Source organism: Furipterus horrens, unplaced genomic scaffold (genome assembly GCF_987537825.1).
Source record: "Furipterus horrens unplaced genomic scaffold, mFurHor1.1.pri manual_scaffold_9, whole genome shotgun sequence".
NCBI classification, from domain to species: domain Eukaryota; kingdom Metazoa; phylum Chordata; class Mammalia; order Chiroptera; family Furipteridae; genus Furipterus; species Furipterus horrens.
Genome location: NW_028327179.1, coordinates 8,225,224 through 8,241,669, shown reverse-complemented (window position 1 = coordinate 8,241,669; position 16,446 = coordinate 8,225,224). Strand labels below are relative to the sequence as shown.

General features: G+C 46.4%; 1 protein-coding gene across 1 annotated transcript; it reads right to left on the bottom strand.

The window, feature by feature from the left end:
* Positions 1-201: 201 nt before the first annotated feature.
* On the bottom strand, positions 202-15,486 carry RP9 (RP9 pre-mRNA splicing factor). Its single transcript, XM_090287032.1, has 6 exons — positions 15,216-15,486; positions 7,703-7,733; positions 6,573-6,702; positions 3,274-3,365; positions 1,358-1,419; positions 202-820 (listed from the first exon to the last, which is right to left on the bottom strand). Exons 1-6 carry the CDS (start codon positions 15,365-15,367, stop codon positions 622-624), a joined length of 666 nt encoding a protein of 221 aa, XP_090143158.1. The 5' UTR covers positions 15,368-15,486; the 3' UTR covers positions 202-621.
* Positions 15,487-16,446: the final 960 nt, after the last annotated feature.

Below are 16,446 nucleotides of genomic sequence, written 5' to 3'. Positions count from 1 at the left end.
ACAGGAGACCAGGTGAGGGAGTAGGGGATCACAGTGAACTCGTAGTGGCTGCAGGGAATGCCCACATTCCAGTTAAAGCAAGAAGTGGAGGAAGGCCCCCCTAAGAGGAGGAGAGAAGGAAGAGTTTTCATAATTAAACCTTAGGTACCTTTTAAGTATGGAACACATGCATGTATTATTCAGAAATAACAAGGGAACACATTTGAAAAATAAATAATGGCCTTTTATTATCTTCAACAACAGAGGAAGGGCCAGCCTGCAGTCTGGGAACTAAGCAGCCTCACCGTGGAGGGCGACAGCGCCTGGAGGGGCATCCTCAGGGACCCCTCAGTCCTGCCACCTGCCGTTTCTAAGGAATCACAAACCCTGGTGACCAGCAGGGCCACACTGGGAAGAGCCTTCCTGCTGGACGTCGGCCGCTGTCCGGAGCCAGTGCCCGGGAAGGTGCAAGTCCCTCCCCGCTGGTCACACCTGCACTGGAAGGCAGGTGAGGATGCACACGTGTGACCCCAGACACCCTCCTTGGCGTCCTCTGTCCCGTCCTCTCCGACCCCACAGTCCCCTGCTCTTGGCCCCAGAGTCCGACCTCCGGGGCGAGAACCCGCACCAGCCCGGCTCCCGTCAGTCCGAGTCCGCGCTCTCGTGGGACCTGGAGGACTTATGCTTCCGTTTCTTCCTCTTCTTCTTTTCTTTCTTCCTTTTCTTGTGCTTTTCTTTCTTCTTCCTCTTCTTGGGTCTCTCCTTACACTCCGAGGAGCTGGAGCTGCTCCCGTCTTCATCTGAGGTGGAATCTTCCAGTAACTGCTTCAGCTGTTGGATCCTAAACGGATGAGATCGGGCAAAGGACCGCGAACGGTCACTTAGGCTCAGCGGGGAGGGTGAGGAGGGTCTCACCCACGAGCACCTCACTGAGCACAGAACTTAGTTTTATCTTTGCTCGTTTTCCCCGTTCTTGTCCATACGCACGTCTGCTTCACAGGACTGTCACCAGGGTACAAGCGTTCTGTATTCTTTTCATTGTCCTAAGTATTCCTGCACGTTTCTATAGTCCTTCCTATCAGAGCTTTTTAGAATGTAAACTTTTACAAAAACTTTTAACTTTCATAGTCTGCCCTCACTTTGGTATCTTTTTTCAGTTTTATTTATTATTAACAAAAATTGTTTATGCTATTACAGTTGCCCCCTACTATTATAACTTCTAAGGGATACATGCTTTCTAAATCATGCCCCCACTGCCCAAGTTCACACTGGGTACTCTGCCTCCTCAGCGCCACTCCTCTTACACCGGAATGGCTGTTTCCTGCTTAATACAATTTAAAACTTTAAGAAGATACTGTTATCATCAGGAGACCCTCACCTGATGTCCTTTTCATGTCTTTTATTCTCTCGTATGATGTCATACATGGGATCTTCATGTGCCTTGAGGGTTAGACAAAGTTAAGGTTCAGTTAGGACTAATAGATTGTAATTTAAATTAAAATTAAATCCCTTTTTTACTCAAATCAGCTCCCTGCCTCCCCTGTTTGGTGTAATTTTATATGTTCTAATCCTTCCCGAGGGTCACCATTACTTCAAACACATGGGGTATAAAAGTTTTCCAATTATACAAATACGGGATTATAATTTAAATATCCTTTGTAAGGAAATAAGCCTTGTAATATCATTAATAAATACTATTCAAGGTTAGAAATATTGAGTTAATTCTCTTTGTACTATGTGGACAGATGATGAAGAGATATTAAGCAAAACGAGTTGGAAAATGATATATAAAATGGTTCATTTATCAACCAGTGAATGCATGGATAGATGGAACAAATTAACATTTCTCTCTCTAAAAATCAATAAATAAAGTAAAAAAAAAAAAAAGAATTTATAAGTGCACAAAAATGTGCCCCCAAAGAAGCCTAGAAGTATACTAATCAAGCTATTGACTGTAAATTCTCCTTGGGGAGACCATCAAGATTGGACTTAGAAAAATCTATTTTGGAAAACCTTATTGTAATGTTTTCATTTTGTTAAAATAAGGCAAATGTATTCTTGTAATATCTATATAATTAAAAATCACTTAAAGTACTTAAAAATAAGAATGCACATAGTGTGAATTTTATGGTATGTGAATTATCTTAAAAAATTTTTTTTTTAATTTTAAATATTAAATACAAGAAATAAAATTAAAAATATATATTATCTTACTACCCAGGGATATCCATTGCTAACAGTTTAGTGTGGTTCTCACAGTCATTATCAAAATTTACCAAAAATTATAACCATATTACATATAACTCTATTTTCTTTTTCATTTGTTTTCATGGACATCTTCCCATGATGCTACACCTTCTTCTAAAACATAATTCTTACAAGGTATATGGTTTCTGTGGTCCAATAATTTATGTTGGTAATTGAACCTGTTGCCTATTTTTCTTTAGTTTCTATTTTTAACCATATAAATAATTCTGAAAGTTGTCTTTCTACATTCATAACAATTTGTGTATATTGATGTTCCATTATATCCTTAGGATCAATTCTTAGCATTTAGGTTTCTAAATTTAAAAAATATTGACTCTGTTTAACTTTTTGAGATTTATCGCCAAATTATCTGTCAGAGGAGCTATAAACATTGATCCAACTATCAATGATTTATCCAAAATAAATGAAAGCATAGGATTTTCAATGTCTTAAAAATCCCTGGAAATCTTTGTGGCCCCCACCTTGATATATGTTGATAACCCCAATACACCTGATATGCACAGTGAAATAGACTGGAACTGTTACCAAACAGTGAATTTTAGCAGTTACTGCATGGTGAATTTACACCTCTGGGAGGTGACTCTGTTAAAATAAAGCGAGGAAATGACAGCTCTATTTTACTGTTATCTAACGGGGACATATAATTTATGCGCACTTCTCTTTTCTAACGGAAAGATACCTAATCTGTAGACAAGAACTGGGAAACTAGAATCCTGTTTTTTTCGTTACGAAATATGATTTTTTTCACATAATAAATAAGTGGATAACAGTGTCTGTTTCAGAAAAAGAATCAGTGTCCCCAAGGCATAAGCAAATAACACTTCAATAAGAAGTTAGTTTCTTGTTAATGTAACTAACCTGTCATGAAATTTCGATTTAACAGAGATGCAGTTAACACCAGATACTTGGGACCAACTATTTCTGTGAATATATTTTCTCTGAACCTCCAGTTCACTCGCGACTGCCTGTTCATGGATATTCCCCGTCTTCCGTAAACATAAATGGACATTCTGGGGTTTTACTTACTACTCTGAACTGTTCTAACTTTTGGTTGCCTTTGATAAAGAAAGGGCACTCTTTGTCGCCCGTTCGGTGACCATACCGTTTACAGCGCCAACCTAAAAACAAAGAAAGGGGGGGGGGATATATTTCTGTAAGATAACGTGTTTTCACTTAATAAAATATCAGTAGCTCATATTAAAAATATTCATTAGATTCCAATTTTCAAAGCAAATGCAATCAGTGGTGGAAACATGCAGGGTCCCAGAAAACAGCGGGAAACTCACTGCTTCCTCAAGCAACCCTTTGATCTTGGAGTTTTAGAAATAAACCAAACGCTTACTAAGCAATCCCATGCAAAAAGCAAAGTATAATTTCAGTTTATTTTTTAACCGTGTTGTGGGTTCAATTGTCAGGCCTCTTGCTCCCCCCGCCCCCACCACATTGACTGTCCTAAGTCCTAGGAGATAGTCTTTTTTTTAAAGTATATTTTGTTGACGAGGGAGGCCGTCAGAAGGAACCAGCACTGCTGACACCGAGATTTCAGACCTTCAGCCTCCAGAACCGGGAGCCAGCAGTTGCCCTTGGTTAGGCCACCCAGCCTGTGGTACCTGTTTAGGGCAGCGCTAGCCAACGGGAGACGCATCAGTTCTGACCAAGGAGTCAGGACGAGGGATTATAGTGAAGACCAGCCAATTCTGCTCCACGCTGGCTGCCACTGAAAATATGCTGTGACAGGAACGTAATGCTTTTCCCTTTACATTTCTGAGAGTTGGTAGCAGGAAATCATTGGAAAAAATAAAGTTTAGGGATTCTTGATGGCCACTGACATGTCCCTGACTCCATCTCCCCGCTACTTTGATTTCCTTCCAGCCGGGGAAGGAGTGTACTCTGGATGCACATGCAGACCCCTTCCACAGATGTCTGCCTTTATGGCAAAGATGGAGGGGTGGCCAGCGCCACGGACTGATATGTGGGTATCAAGATTCCAGACCATCTGTGATCAAAACTCTGTTAAAGGGAAGGCGGTGCCTGTAACTCAAAAAAGTGTGGTCAACAAACCAGCATCAAGTGGGAGCCTGGTAGCAATACCGACTACCGGGCCCACCCGAGGTTTGAGAAGCTCTGCTCCAGATAACACTCGGACAACTGAAATCAACGAACGTGAGAACAGGGGTTGTGTGTCTGTTTTTGCTCACCTGGGACAGCTCCCCGTTTTGTGGAGCCTGAAGCTCACGTAACCTAAGAGGAGGTAAGGGTCTTGCGGGGAAAGAAAAATCTTGCCTCTGCAAGACAGGACCATATGAACACGTTGTCGGGACTTCACGGGCCTCTGGAAGGTGCAAGTAAGGGGCCCTGAAGCTTAAGTTCATTAACGTCATGGTTAAACCTGGTTCTGGCCCTAACCAAACAGTCTTAATTTGCAAGCCAATGAAAGGAACTGTAAAACAGCACGCGAAACACAACTGAGCACTGCGTTACCCAGAGCAGTGGTTTATAAACTTAAAAAAAAAGAATGCAGTAGATTTCTGGGTAAAGATGGCAGACTGAAACAATGATTTACTTTCATCCCCTCCCTGACATCCCATAAAAATGACAACAAAGAGAATACCTTTAAAAAGGCATGAACCACAGGGACAGGGAAAACAGGAAAGGAGACCACAGTAAAAAAACATTGCAAGGTAGAATGCAGGTAGCGTGCAAAATGCACCGCAGACCCCAGGACATTGAACTCTGAGCCCGCGGAAGGGAGAACTGAGAGCCACGTCAGTCTCAATTTGCGGAGCCCCCCAAAGCGCAGGACCTGGCAGCATCCTCCTGGAAATGGAGCCGAGGGCGTAGCTTCAATGAGGGGGCTTGCGTCGCTCCCCAGCCCGGGGACAGGGGAGGGTCATTCTCTGGAGAAGGTGAAAGGAGGGTCCCCGGCCACTGGACAGCACAGTGCCACCCAGAACACAGAGGAGGAGGAAGACGGGAGACTGGCGCTGCGCCTTCACAGCCCTGTTCCTCACGCCAGGGCCCGGGACACAAGGATGTGGCCTTCGCCTCCGGCAGGAAACGACTTCTCCGTTAACCAGCCGGATGAGAAAGACTCAGAGACGCTGATCTCAGAGGCTACGACTTACAACAATAAAATAAATATTCTGTCATCTGTTAATCAGCCCAGATCGGTCACCCTACAGTGAGATCCAGTTTCCAATCTGCTCAAAAGTGAACCCAGCCCTCTTTAAATCTCTCGCTCCTGGACAGGAGTCGGCGTGGTGCCAGCCTCCCAGAGGACTCCAGTGGGCACGCACGCTGCCACGCAGGCCCCCTCGCACAGGGAACAGGCCTCCGCGGTGCCAGCAGCGGCGTCTGTGGGAATGACAGCCTGGAGCTCCCGACGCGAGGCTGTGAGACACAGTGGGGCCTGCGCCTTGCTGTCTCCTGGACCCCTGGTTCTGGGGGACGCCTGTCCTGATGTCTAATATAAAATAGCCTGACAGAGAGGTGGGGATGTGCAGCAAAAACTGAGGGTTTGAGAGTAAGAAGTCAATAGATAACGAAGAAACCTGAAAAATCAAGGGGCAGGAATAGAGGGGTGGGCACAAGAAGGTTTACAGTTGTGAGCACATGAAACAGTTTATTCTTGTATTATTATTTATTATTTTATTATTTATATTGTAACTGTAAACCTACTTTGGCCCACCCCTGTGTAATCATGTTATTTAGACAATGCGGAGCTCAGCTTCAGAGTAACTTTAAGAGAGGTTCAGGTCGTTACCTTGAAGGGGAGGGGAATGGGGACAAGGAGCTGGGAACAGCTATTTTAATTGTGTGCACGAAGAACCTTTGTACAAACGAATGTCTTTAAAAGGCTGCGGGACCCTCTCTTCAAGGCCATCTTGTGCAGGACGGAGGGGCGGCGGCCCTGCGGGGGTGGGCTGCGCATGCAGAGCCCTGCCTGTCCCAAACCCGCCCTCTGGCCTGCAGCCCCCCACCCTCGGGTGACGTGGATGAACTTAACAGCACGACGGAGGGCGACGGACTGAGGCAAGACCCACAGGGACCGGCCGTCCCCCGCCCCCCTCACCCCCCACGGCACTTCTCCCCGGAAGACCCTTGCTGGTGCGGGGATGTTCCGCAGAGCGCGCTCCGCAGGCAGCTGCCGCCTGTGCAAAGGCCACCGCACTCGAGTCAGCAGCCCCGGAGCCACATCTCTGCTGCGGCTCTCGCCTCGGCCCACTCCCTGACACACGCAGGCTGGTGTGCGTGCGTCTCTACAGCACAGACCATGCCGTGACCTGAACAGCGCTGTGGTGACAGTGAGGACCGGACGCACTCACACTGCATGACCTTGACCTCCTTCCCCAGTGGCATCCAGAGTCCTTTCGTGGGTGCGTGAGCCAGAAACTCCCTGGCGTGTTCATTGCCCGGCACGTCCGGTATACAGTCTTCGGGCCTGGTCTCGTCTTCCTAAAGCAGGAAACAGCGTGTAAACAATACGCCCGAGAGCTCCGGACTCTCTGCCACCTGCGTCGCCCGGAGTCTCAGGGGCTGGTGCTCCCACGGTCACCGTTAGTTAGCCTGCCAGGAACTAGCAGGACCAAGGGGACCGGACGGGCACATGGAAATAACCGCACCAGAGAATCACATCGTGAAAACGGAGCCGCTGTTCTTAGAGAAGTTTCCTAGTGTTTTCACACAGAAATGATTTCTGAGCTCCAGTTTCTCATTTTTAGATTGTAAGTTTTCTGCTAACTTAAAAGCTTTGTGGAATGAAGCAAAGTATAGGGTGAAACAAATAAGGTTTCCTGGAATAATAACAACGTATTAAGTTAAAATGGATGATTATACCTTGAAGGCCAATGTCATGTTTTATAATCTCACACATGCTGTATTTATGAAATATATTTTCACCACCGAAGAATTGCATTACACAATTAAGATGATTTTTTTCACTTTTCCATGAATTTTAAGTTTATAATTAAAAAAGTTTAAATTGAAAGTTAGCAAACAGACAAGGCTGCTTTGGCCTCCAAGCTCCCCTCTAAGCCCCACTACCCCACTCTGCCCTGGCCAGGGGGCTGCAGGAGGGGCTCTGGCACCAGGGACTCGGGGCCGGACGAACTCCAGGTCCCCCCAGAGTCTCCTGGTCTCTGAGCTGCTGACACCCAAGGAAGTGGCCGAGGTGAGGCAGGAGAGCTGCAGGGAGAGAGAGAAGGGGGTGATGGCTGAGGAACACACGTGGCCCGCCCCAGTTCCCTAGGGAACAGACGCCCGGCTGATTAAATTCCTACAGGGGGACTGGCTTGTGACAAAGCCCGACGTGTATGACTGGCACCTGCAGGGAAGAAACAGGGCGATCGTGAAAGGAGGTTCAAAACCATACGCGGCCGTTTTCATAACCAGTGACCGAGCCTGGGCACTGAGTCAAACACAGCTAAGAGAAGAACCAAACAGACTTCACACTGACCTTGATAAGCCCAGGAGGAGGTTTTTCATAACTGGAAAGAAAAGAAAAACATCATCAACCATGTTACCAGGAGCGTAACACATTTGATTTTATTTTTAGTTTTAATCCTCACCCAAGGCTAGGTTTACTGATTTTAGAGAGAAGGGAAGGGAGTGGGAGAGAGAGAGGAGTGTGGGGCACGAAAGAGAGAGACAGACACACAGACAAGACAGACATGGATTGGTTGCCTCTTGTATGTGATGTGCCCTGACCAGGGGTTAGAAGCTCAACCTTTTGGTGTATGGGACGATGCTCCCACCAGCAGAGGTACCCGGCCAGGGCCAAAAGGCTATTTTAAATAAAAACTGAAAAGTATGTTATATCTAAAACAGGTAATAAAATCTGCCCAGCACTCAAGAGATCACAGATAAATAAACCCATGGTATACCACGTCCTGCTGAGGCCTAGAACTTAAATGCACTGAAATAATAACTGCCTTGGTGTCTTAGGATGATAATTTTATTCTCGGAAGAAGAGAAAGCAAGAGATTACAGGGAAAGGAGAGGTAAGAAGGCCCCTGAGTTCACTTTGGTTCCAGACTGTTATTATAGTTGTCTGGCTGCTTCCCTCATATAACTTTCCCTTATTAAAACACCGAATAGGACAGCTCCTAAAACGCTTCTCACAATGATTGAATGTCTTCCTCATCTGGACCCTTTTCTTATGCACCAACTTTAAAGACCATTTAAAAGAGAGTAAATGTGGGGGTGCAGTGGTTAGCAAGGACTGGGTAAGGGAAAAGCGAAACGCTTCTCCTGTCCTCTAAGATGTGAACGAAGACAGCCTGGGCGACGTGATACTCTGATTCATAGTAAGAAACACACATTTGGTCTGAGGCCACGGCTCCTGGCACAGAGCCTCTAAAAACCTTGTAGTTCTCACATCAGAGCCATAAGGGCATCTTTTGCTACAATAGTGAGTTTTGTTCCCAATTCCTGACACAGCTCTAGAGCAATAAAGATGGAAACAGTTTCTCTTGTTATTTATAACAAGCCCCTTTCAATCGCACTGAGTTTATGTTAATGCTGTGGCTTTTGGAAAGTTCAGGGGAACCAGCCAGGTGATTAGAGGGTTGACTTTCAGTCCAGCCTCTAGGGAAGCTGAGTTAATCAAGGCCAATGATTAATCAATCATGCTTATATAATGAGCCTCTATCAAATCCCAAAGGACTGGGTTGAGAGCTTCAGGGTCAGTGAACACCTGGAGTGTGGCACCCCGGGACAGGGCATGGATGAGAGTCCACGCTCTCCCCACGCCCTTGGCCCATGTATCTTATCTCTTCCATCTGGCTGCTCCCAGTTATATCCTTTTATAATGAACCAGTAATCTCGGAAGCGAACTGTTTTCCTGAGCTTTATGGGCTATTCTAGCAAATTAACCAAAATGCAGGAGGGGCTGCGGGAAGCCCTCATACATAGCTGATCAGTCAAACACAGGTGACAACCTGGTGTGGCGAGTGGCACCTACAGTGTGTGCGGGTTGGGCAGTGTCGTGGGACTGTTTCCTTAATGAGTCGGTTCTGATGCTGTACCTCCAGGCAGACAGGGTCAGAATTAGGTGAAGTATGTGCGACATCCCCTGGGTGTCCTCTGAGAACACAACTGCCTGGCGGTGCTGGAAACCCCGCACAGCTGGACCACAGCGTAGTAAGTGTGCTTTGAGGGCAGAGAAGGAGAACAGGAGTGTTTCCTCTACAGTGGGCGATGGGGACAAGTGCCTTGAGCAGCTACAGGAAGAAAAACGTCCCTTCGGCTTCCTCTCTGGACCCTTCCGAATAAGGAGTGTGGTGGGGGCTCCTCTGAGCTCAAGCCCGCCCTCCCCAATCCAGAGCTTCGCTGAAGGGACAGAGGCGGGATTACTCCCCCGAGAGTAATGGCCAACCGTGTGGTGATTGCGGGAGGCGGGACCTAACGCGGGGCGGGGGGATGGTCATGGAAGAAAATGATTAACAAAGTGAAAAAAAAAAGCTTTACATCCCCATAAAAAAAGATTACACAGCAAATATCTTTTCAGGTATGTTGTTTTCCTAAGCAAGCCCTGAAAATACTTTTTTCCCAGTGTTAACCTGTGGCATGTCTTAAGCCCAGGCTTCTCTTAGCAGCAGCAGTTGGCACAGCTCGGGGAGGGGACCCATCTCACCCGCAGCCAGTCACTAGAAACGGTAACTCCGTGCATTTCGCAGGGGAGCCTGGAAGGGAAGTGGTCAGTCTATGCAAATATCCCCGCAACCCGATGATAAAGACGAAGGGAAACTAGACGCAAACACACCCTGTGGGGAGGCCCTATGGGAGGGGCCAGGGCTCCCGGAAGTCCAGGTGCTCTTTGACAGCAAGAGGCCCCCACCTGGGAGAACCCCACAGGAGGAACTGTTTGCAATAAACTCTGTGGTTCGAAGTTCCCTCCTCCTTAACGTCCGTTTCTCTGCCATGAAAACCTCTCCATCTTGGCACACAGGCCAGAGTGGGCACGTGGCTTGCCTCGTCTGTGTGCACTGCGTTGCGACCTTTTCCTTTTCTCGAGTAAATCTTTTTGGTGAGGAAGGACTGCGTTGATGTTTTTGAGTTGACTCTAACAGTACTTCCGTTTTGCCACAGGAGCTGTACAAATAACATATGGCCAAACAAGCCAAGATCCAAATTCCTGAACAGGATGCAAATGTGTTTTCCTAGACGGGAAAGGAATCGGATGGAACTGAATGTTTTCAAATCTATTATTAGCACTGGCCTTCCCTAAAAGGTGCATTTTCAACTGTTTCCTCAAATTAAAAGGCACATGGTTAGTGTTTTTTTTTTTTCCTGGGCTACAGAATTCCTTAGTTTGTGCAGCATGTTAAAAAAGATTTCTCTAACAGCAAGGTAATATTTACTACTAAAAATAACAGATTTGAAAACAGGAAAGGGCGTGTTTACTGTGTAGTGGCTTCTGCACTGTCACAGATGCAATGTCTCCATTATCTATGTAGTTAATCCTTAGAAAGTAAGAAATGTTGGTGGAGACCCATCATTTTGACCATCGGAGATGCCTTAGGTGTATATCATTCAGATTCTGGTAAGTTGCTCTGAACAATAGGAAGACCTAATTTAAAAAAAAAAGAAGAAATAAAAATGACTAAATTTAGATAAGAGGGGAAACAATTAGCTTCCCAAGTGGGCACGGAGGAAGAAATCTTTATTTTGTCAAGTACTTAATCTTTGGATTTTTGAGTGCTGGAGTGGGATTTCTTTTGGAAGAGTCCTCATGTAAATATGCTCCATTCCAGTCCTTTTCGCAGTGGCCCCCATGGGGCTGGAAGGCTGCCTCACACACACAGAGCCTCCACTCTTGCCCCGGCAGCCCAGGAACACCGGCGTGACATAACTGGGGCGCCTGGCAGTCACGGGTCAGAAAGGTAAGGTCAAATGTGTCAGAATGACCAGAGGGGTGTGAGGGGAATGAAAGGCGGCTTACCAGCTTGTTAAAGGATTTGAATGTAATTTGTGTAATAGGTCATTTTTTACTCTTTGCCATTTTTTGCGTTTTACCCCAGTGGCAGGTTATTTTTTTTGCTCACATATCCTAGCAACCTTGAGCCCCCCCCCGCCCCCTTTGCTAGCTGACCCTAGCTGTAGCCAAGGACATGAGAATAGTTTTGTGCCAAGTATTTATCAGCTGAAGCTCCTTCTAAATTAGAAAGTGTGTATATGTAGTTTCTCACGCCTGTGTAGTTTTTTTGTTGTTATCTGGCTACCCCAAGGACATGAGTATAGTTCTTTTGCCTTTAAAAACCTTTTAGTCTGTAAGGCGGGGTGGCTCTCCCATCTTCTGCTTCCGAAGGTGGGAAGACCCATCCCTGGCCAGGTAAATAAACGCCATAAATTTATTTCTAAATTGCCTCGTGTCCTCTTTGCTCGCTAATGCTCCATAACAATTTGTAAAAAAACACTCTGGGGCTTCCCATTTAACATGGCCTATTACCATGTTATCTGCCTTCCTCCCCCAGATTCTCTTTAAATGACAATAAAGAAAGAAAAAAGGTAAGAGGCCACAGAAATCCTGGGAGGGGACACCGGCAGAGAACAATTTCAAGACAAAGCTGGGAATCCAATGGGAAATGGAAGAAAGTAACTGATTTCTTTAAGGAAGTTATAACTTTTGGGAGACAGGTGTTGGGAGTGGAAACCTTGAATGTGTGTGTCTCCTTCCCTACACCCAGGACACTCTGTCTGCTCTCACCCTTCAGAGAGACTGCAGGTTTAGTCCCCTGTGAAACTGAACTGCAGAGGCCCAGATAAATGGGAGCATTGAAGTGGGGATGAGGGTGAGCACTGGCTGAAACCAGTCATGTCTCTGTCTCTCCATCCTAATCCAGAACAATGCAGGCAGCCATGTTTCTGATACCCAAGCCTGAGAATGGAAGGGTCTTCTTTGGACAAACTGAACAGGGCGCAGAAACATCCCCTCCTGCCCGCCTCATCCCCCGGCTCCTGATAGGTGGGAGTCTCCCCACAAAAAGGGCAGATCACCGTCTGACATCCCTACAGGGAAAGTTACAGCCAACAAACCAGCACCTCTGTGTTCTCTCTCAACAGCCCCATGGCAGAATGGTTTTATAATGCCTCACTGGATTTTGTTTTTGTTTTTATTTTGAGAGAGAGAGGGGGGGGGGAGGCAGGGAGAAAGAGAGTGAGAGAAACATCGATCAGTTGCTTCTCGAACACGCCACATTTGGGGACGGAATCTGCAACCCGGGCAGGTGCCCTGACTAGGAACTGAACTGGCGACCTTTCTCTTTGCAGGACGATGACCAACCCACTAAGCCACACAGGTCAGGGCTATACTATACTGCCTCACTGTTAATGAGAAAGACCCAAGGATCCATACGCAGTAGGAGAAATCCTGTGAGTGAAAGAGAGAAAAAGAAAAGGCAAACAAGAAACAGGGACGGGAAGGAGGAGAAAATGAAAACTAGTGAGTATCCTCCAAGATAAGAGAAGGTATGCTATTGATGAACTCAACACTAAGATTCTATGAAAAAAGGAATTCTCAGAATAAGGAAAAGCCCTTGAAAATAAAAAATATAATTGGAACTTAAGAATTGCAGTGGTGAAAGTAATGGAAAAGAAATGTTCCAGCAAGTAGACTGAAAAGACAAAAAGTTATATAATAGGACAGAAAAGAAAGAGGATCAACTGAAGCCTAAGAGGAAAAAAAATGGAGGGAAGGAAATTATAGCACTAATCACGTATGAATATTAAATAGCCACGAAGTGTTAAGAAAATAAAAATTTTTAAAAATCCAGGGAGAGGAGGAAAAAAAAATCCAGTGAGGAAAAAGTTTACATTATCATAAACCTGCAAAAATCCTAAGGATGAAGAATTCTTTAAAGCTTCAAAGGCAGGACGAGGTCGGACAAGTAACAGAAAGGGAATCGCGGCGGCGTCGGATTTCTCAGCAATACTGGGAGCTAAACACGGTGGCGCGCCGACTTTGAAAATAATTTCTAACCTCGAATTCTAGACCTAGCTGAACACTCTTTGCATGTGAGAGAAGAATAAAGACATTTTCAAATATGAAAGGACTCAGCAAACTGATCTCGAATGCACTTTCTTATAGGAAGTTACCGAATATGCTTGAGCAAAATGAGGTTAAGACAGGAAGAGGAAAACAGGATCCAAGAACGGACCCCAAGACCAGAGTGGCGAGGCAGTCCCAGGATGGTTGTCGTCCCCCGAGAGAGAGCATTAGGAACATTCTAGGTTTAAACAAGTGAATTGATACCATGATCTGAGGTGGAGGAAGTACTCTTGGGTTCAGAGCCTTTGGAATAAAATTAGCACTCGGTAATAAGAAATTAAGCGAAGGAAAGAAAAAACTGAGGCTCTTATGAACTACCTGAAAAACAACCGTTGTACGAAAGTAAAAGAAGTCACAGAACATCATTTGGCTCAAAAGCGAAAAAAACACTGCAGTTATAATAATGTTAATACTAACTCGATTTAACAGAATTGTAACCGGAAGGGTGGAGACAAGAAAGGAGGAAAGAGAACTAAAGCCTCATCTTCTATGGCATGAGGTTAATAGGGAATGTCTACTGTTGAATCAAAAAAAAACAGTATAAGCACATAATTTAGGAATATGTAGTTAAATCCCAGTAGAAAAAAAACTAAAAGTTTCTTAATTGAGGCCTTGGTTAGAAGGAGGAGTGCAGGGAATGTGTGAAGTGTGTGGGCTGAATGAAGAGTAGGGATGAAGAACCACTTAAAAAATAAAGTGTCTTTTAGGAGTATTTGATGTTTGAATTGCATGACTCTGGAAATATAAAATTTTATTTAAATGTAAACAAGCTTCCGAACTAGCCAGACCAAATATGTGAACAACTAGAAAGTTTTAAGTCTCTGAAGCTAAAAATCTCACTGGTCTGGGAGCCAGGTACCTGGGTTTCTCTTTAGTTTGCTGTTTATAGGTCGATGATTCCTTGATCAGGTTACTTAACTCTTGAACCTGCATTTTCTTATCTGCAACAAGGAGGTCATAATCTCTCTGATGTCTGCGAGTTACACAGTAAATGTATAGCATTAACCACTGTCTGGCACCCTACAGTTAAAGATACTGAGGGCTCCCGCCAAGCAATGAATGTATTTTGTGTCGAAGCTCAAGAGCAGCTGACTCCCAGAGCTGCTCACGGAACCACAGAGTGACAGAGAAGAACGGGAAGGTCACTATTCCAACCTCCCACCTGATGTTGCAATCTCCTTTACAAGCCGCCCTCCTCCCAGTGGTCACCTGGACGCTCTTGACCCCTCAGGAGCTGGGAGCGCAGCGCCTCCTGAGTCAGGCTGGGCTCACCTGCAAGAGTACATGCCTCTGGTCCTCACTCCTTAGGTTGGGTGGGTGGAATCGGCCTCTTTGTAGCTTCCACCCTAATCCTGATCAAAGTCCTTAGGACTGGAGAGCAAGTCTACACGGTCCTCTACCTGTCAGGCACCTCCCCAGTAGTAGGGGCGAGTTCTTCACCCCATTGTTTATTCTGACCCCACTAATGTTACAGGACTGCGTTTTCTCTTCCCTCAGTTACAGAAATGAAAAGACCGTATCGGGTTCACAGCGGGCCCTGTGGCCTGAACACCCTGAAAGGACAGGGACCAAAGCGCACTTCTCGCGTATTCAGCCTCCAAATCCGGAGCGAACGCCTAATGGAGCTGCAGCGAAACTCCGACACGTGGACAGCAACCTCGGCTCCGCGATGCCCCCGCTTCCCGCCCCCCGCGTGCGCCCCGGGCCCTGGGGGCGGGGCCTGCGCTCTCCACCAGCTCTGGAGGCTGCGGGGGAGCTGGGGAGCCAAGCGCCCTTCCCTCCCACCGCGGGGCGGCTGCAAGGAGAGTGCGCGCTGCTCCGGCGCCTTCCCGCTCGCAGGGCTCCGAGGACCCCGCCTACAGCGCCTACGCGGGGCCCATTCCTCGCAGGACCCCGGGGATGGGGGCGGGCGGAGACTCACAAGGACTCCAGGTGCTTGAGCTGCTGCAGCTGCTGCGCGTCTTGTCGCCGTCGCTTCTGCTCCCGGCGCCGCTGCAGCTCCTCTTCCCGTGGCTCCCTCGCCCGCTGTGAGCCCCCGGCCCCCGGATCGGAGCGCCCCGGCCTGGACGACATTGCCGCCCGCGCGGCTCAGGCGGCGGCGAAGACGGCACTTCCTCCGCGCTGCGCCCGCGGGTCACCGCAGCGCCCCCTCCCGCCGCCGCCGCAGTAGTCTCCCCGAGGCGCGGCCTTGAGTCCTGCAGGGCTCAGAGTGCCAGCCCACTGCCTGGCCGGTTGGTGCCGGAGGTTGGAGCGCGCCCCCTCGTGGCGGCCTGGTGCTGGGGCGGCTGGCGGTGGGACCCTGGGAGTCCTTGTCTCCCGCGTGAGGACCTCTCTTGGTCAGGTGGCTCCCCTCGCGTTGTCCATTCTTGGAGGAGGCCAGGGATCCTGTGCAGGTCATCTTTCTATCTCCCAGTGGCTAGACAGGAGCTGCTCTGTACATGTTATGGGATTCACCCAGTTTTGAAGAAAGGAAGGCTCTCCATAGGAATTACAGTTTTCTAGAGCATGGGATCCCTGGTGAAAACTTAGTGCTCACGGTAGTTAGATAAGGTTTGAATGCTGGAAGTGAAAAGCTAATATACACTGAGTGCTTTTTATGTGCTAGTCATTTAGTTAAGCCCTTAATAAGACTTGTTATAATTTTTAAAAACTTATGTACTGTTACTACCCTTATATAATATCCTAATTTAATTTATTAAAAATTTATCGAATTTTTTGGAGACATTGGTTAATTATCCTAATTTTATGGTTAAGGAGACGGTCCATTTAATAATAGCTAATATAAATATTTTAGAAGAAAATTCCTTCCAGTGTTTTCCCATATGTTTTTCTTTTTAAGAATATCAAATCAAGTCTTTTTTAAAAAATTCTTATTTATTGATTTTAGAGAGAGAGGAAGGGAAAGAGAGAGAAACATCAATGTGCTGTTCCACTTCTTCATATAATTATTGGTTGATTCTTGTATGTGCCCTGACCTGGGATCAGATCAGCAACCTTGGCTTATTGGGACACTTTTAAGCAACTGAGTTACCTGGCCAGGGCTAAGATGCTGTTTTTAGACTTTTTCTCACAGATAGGAACTTTTTTGAAGTAGAAATATTTCAATCATTTGAATTTTTTGGTCGAATAGTATTTTATCGTAATTTGCCTAA

Bases quoted from the DNA above. Each gene is read 5' to 3' on its own strand.
- RP9 (XM_090287032.1), bottom strand. From the start codon at position 15,367: ATGTCGTCCAGGCCGGGGCGCTCCGATCCGGGGGCCGGGGGCTCACAG. The intron at 7,734-15,215 runs GTGAGTCTCCGC...TTTTCTTTCCAG, and splicing joins CTCAAGCACCTGGAGTCCTT to TTATGAAAAACCTCCTCCTG. The intron at 1,420-3,273 runs GTAAGTAAAACC...CTAACCCTCAAG, and splicing joins AGTTAGAACAGTTCAGAGTA to GCACATGAAGATCCCATGTA.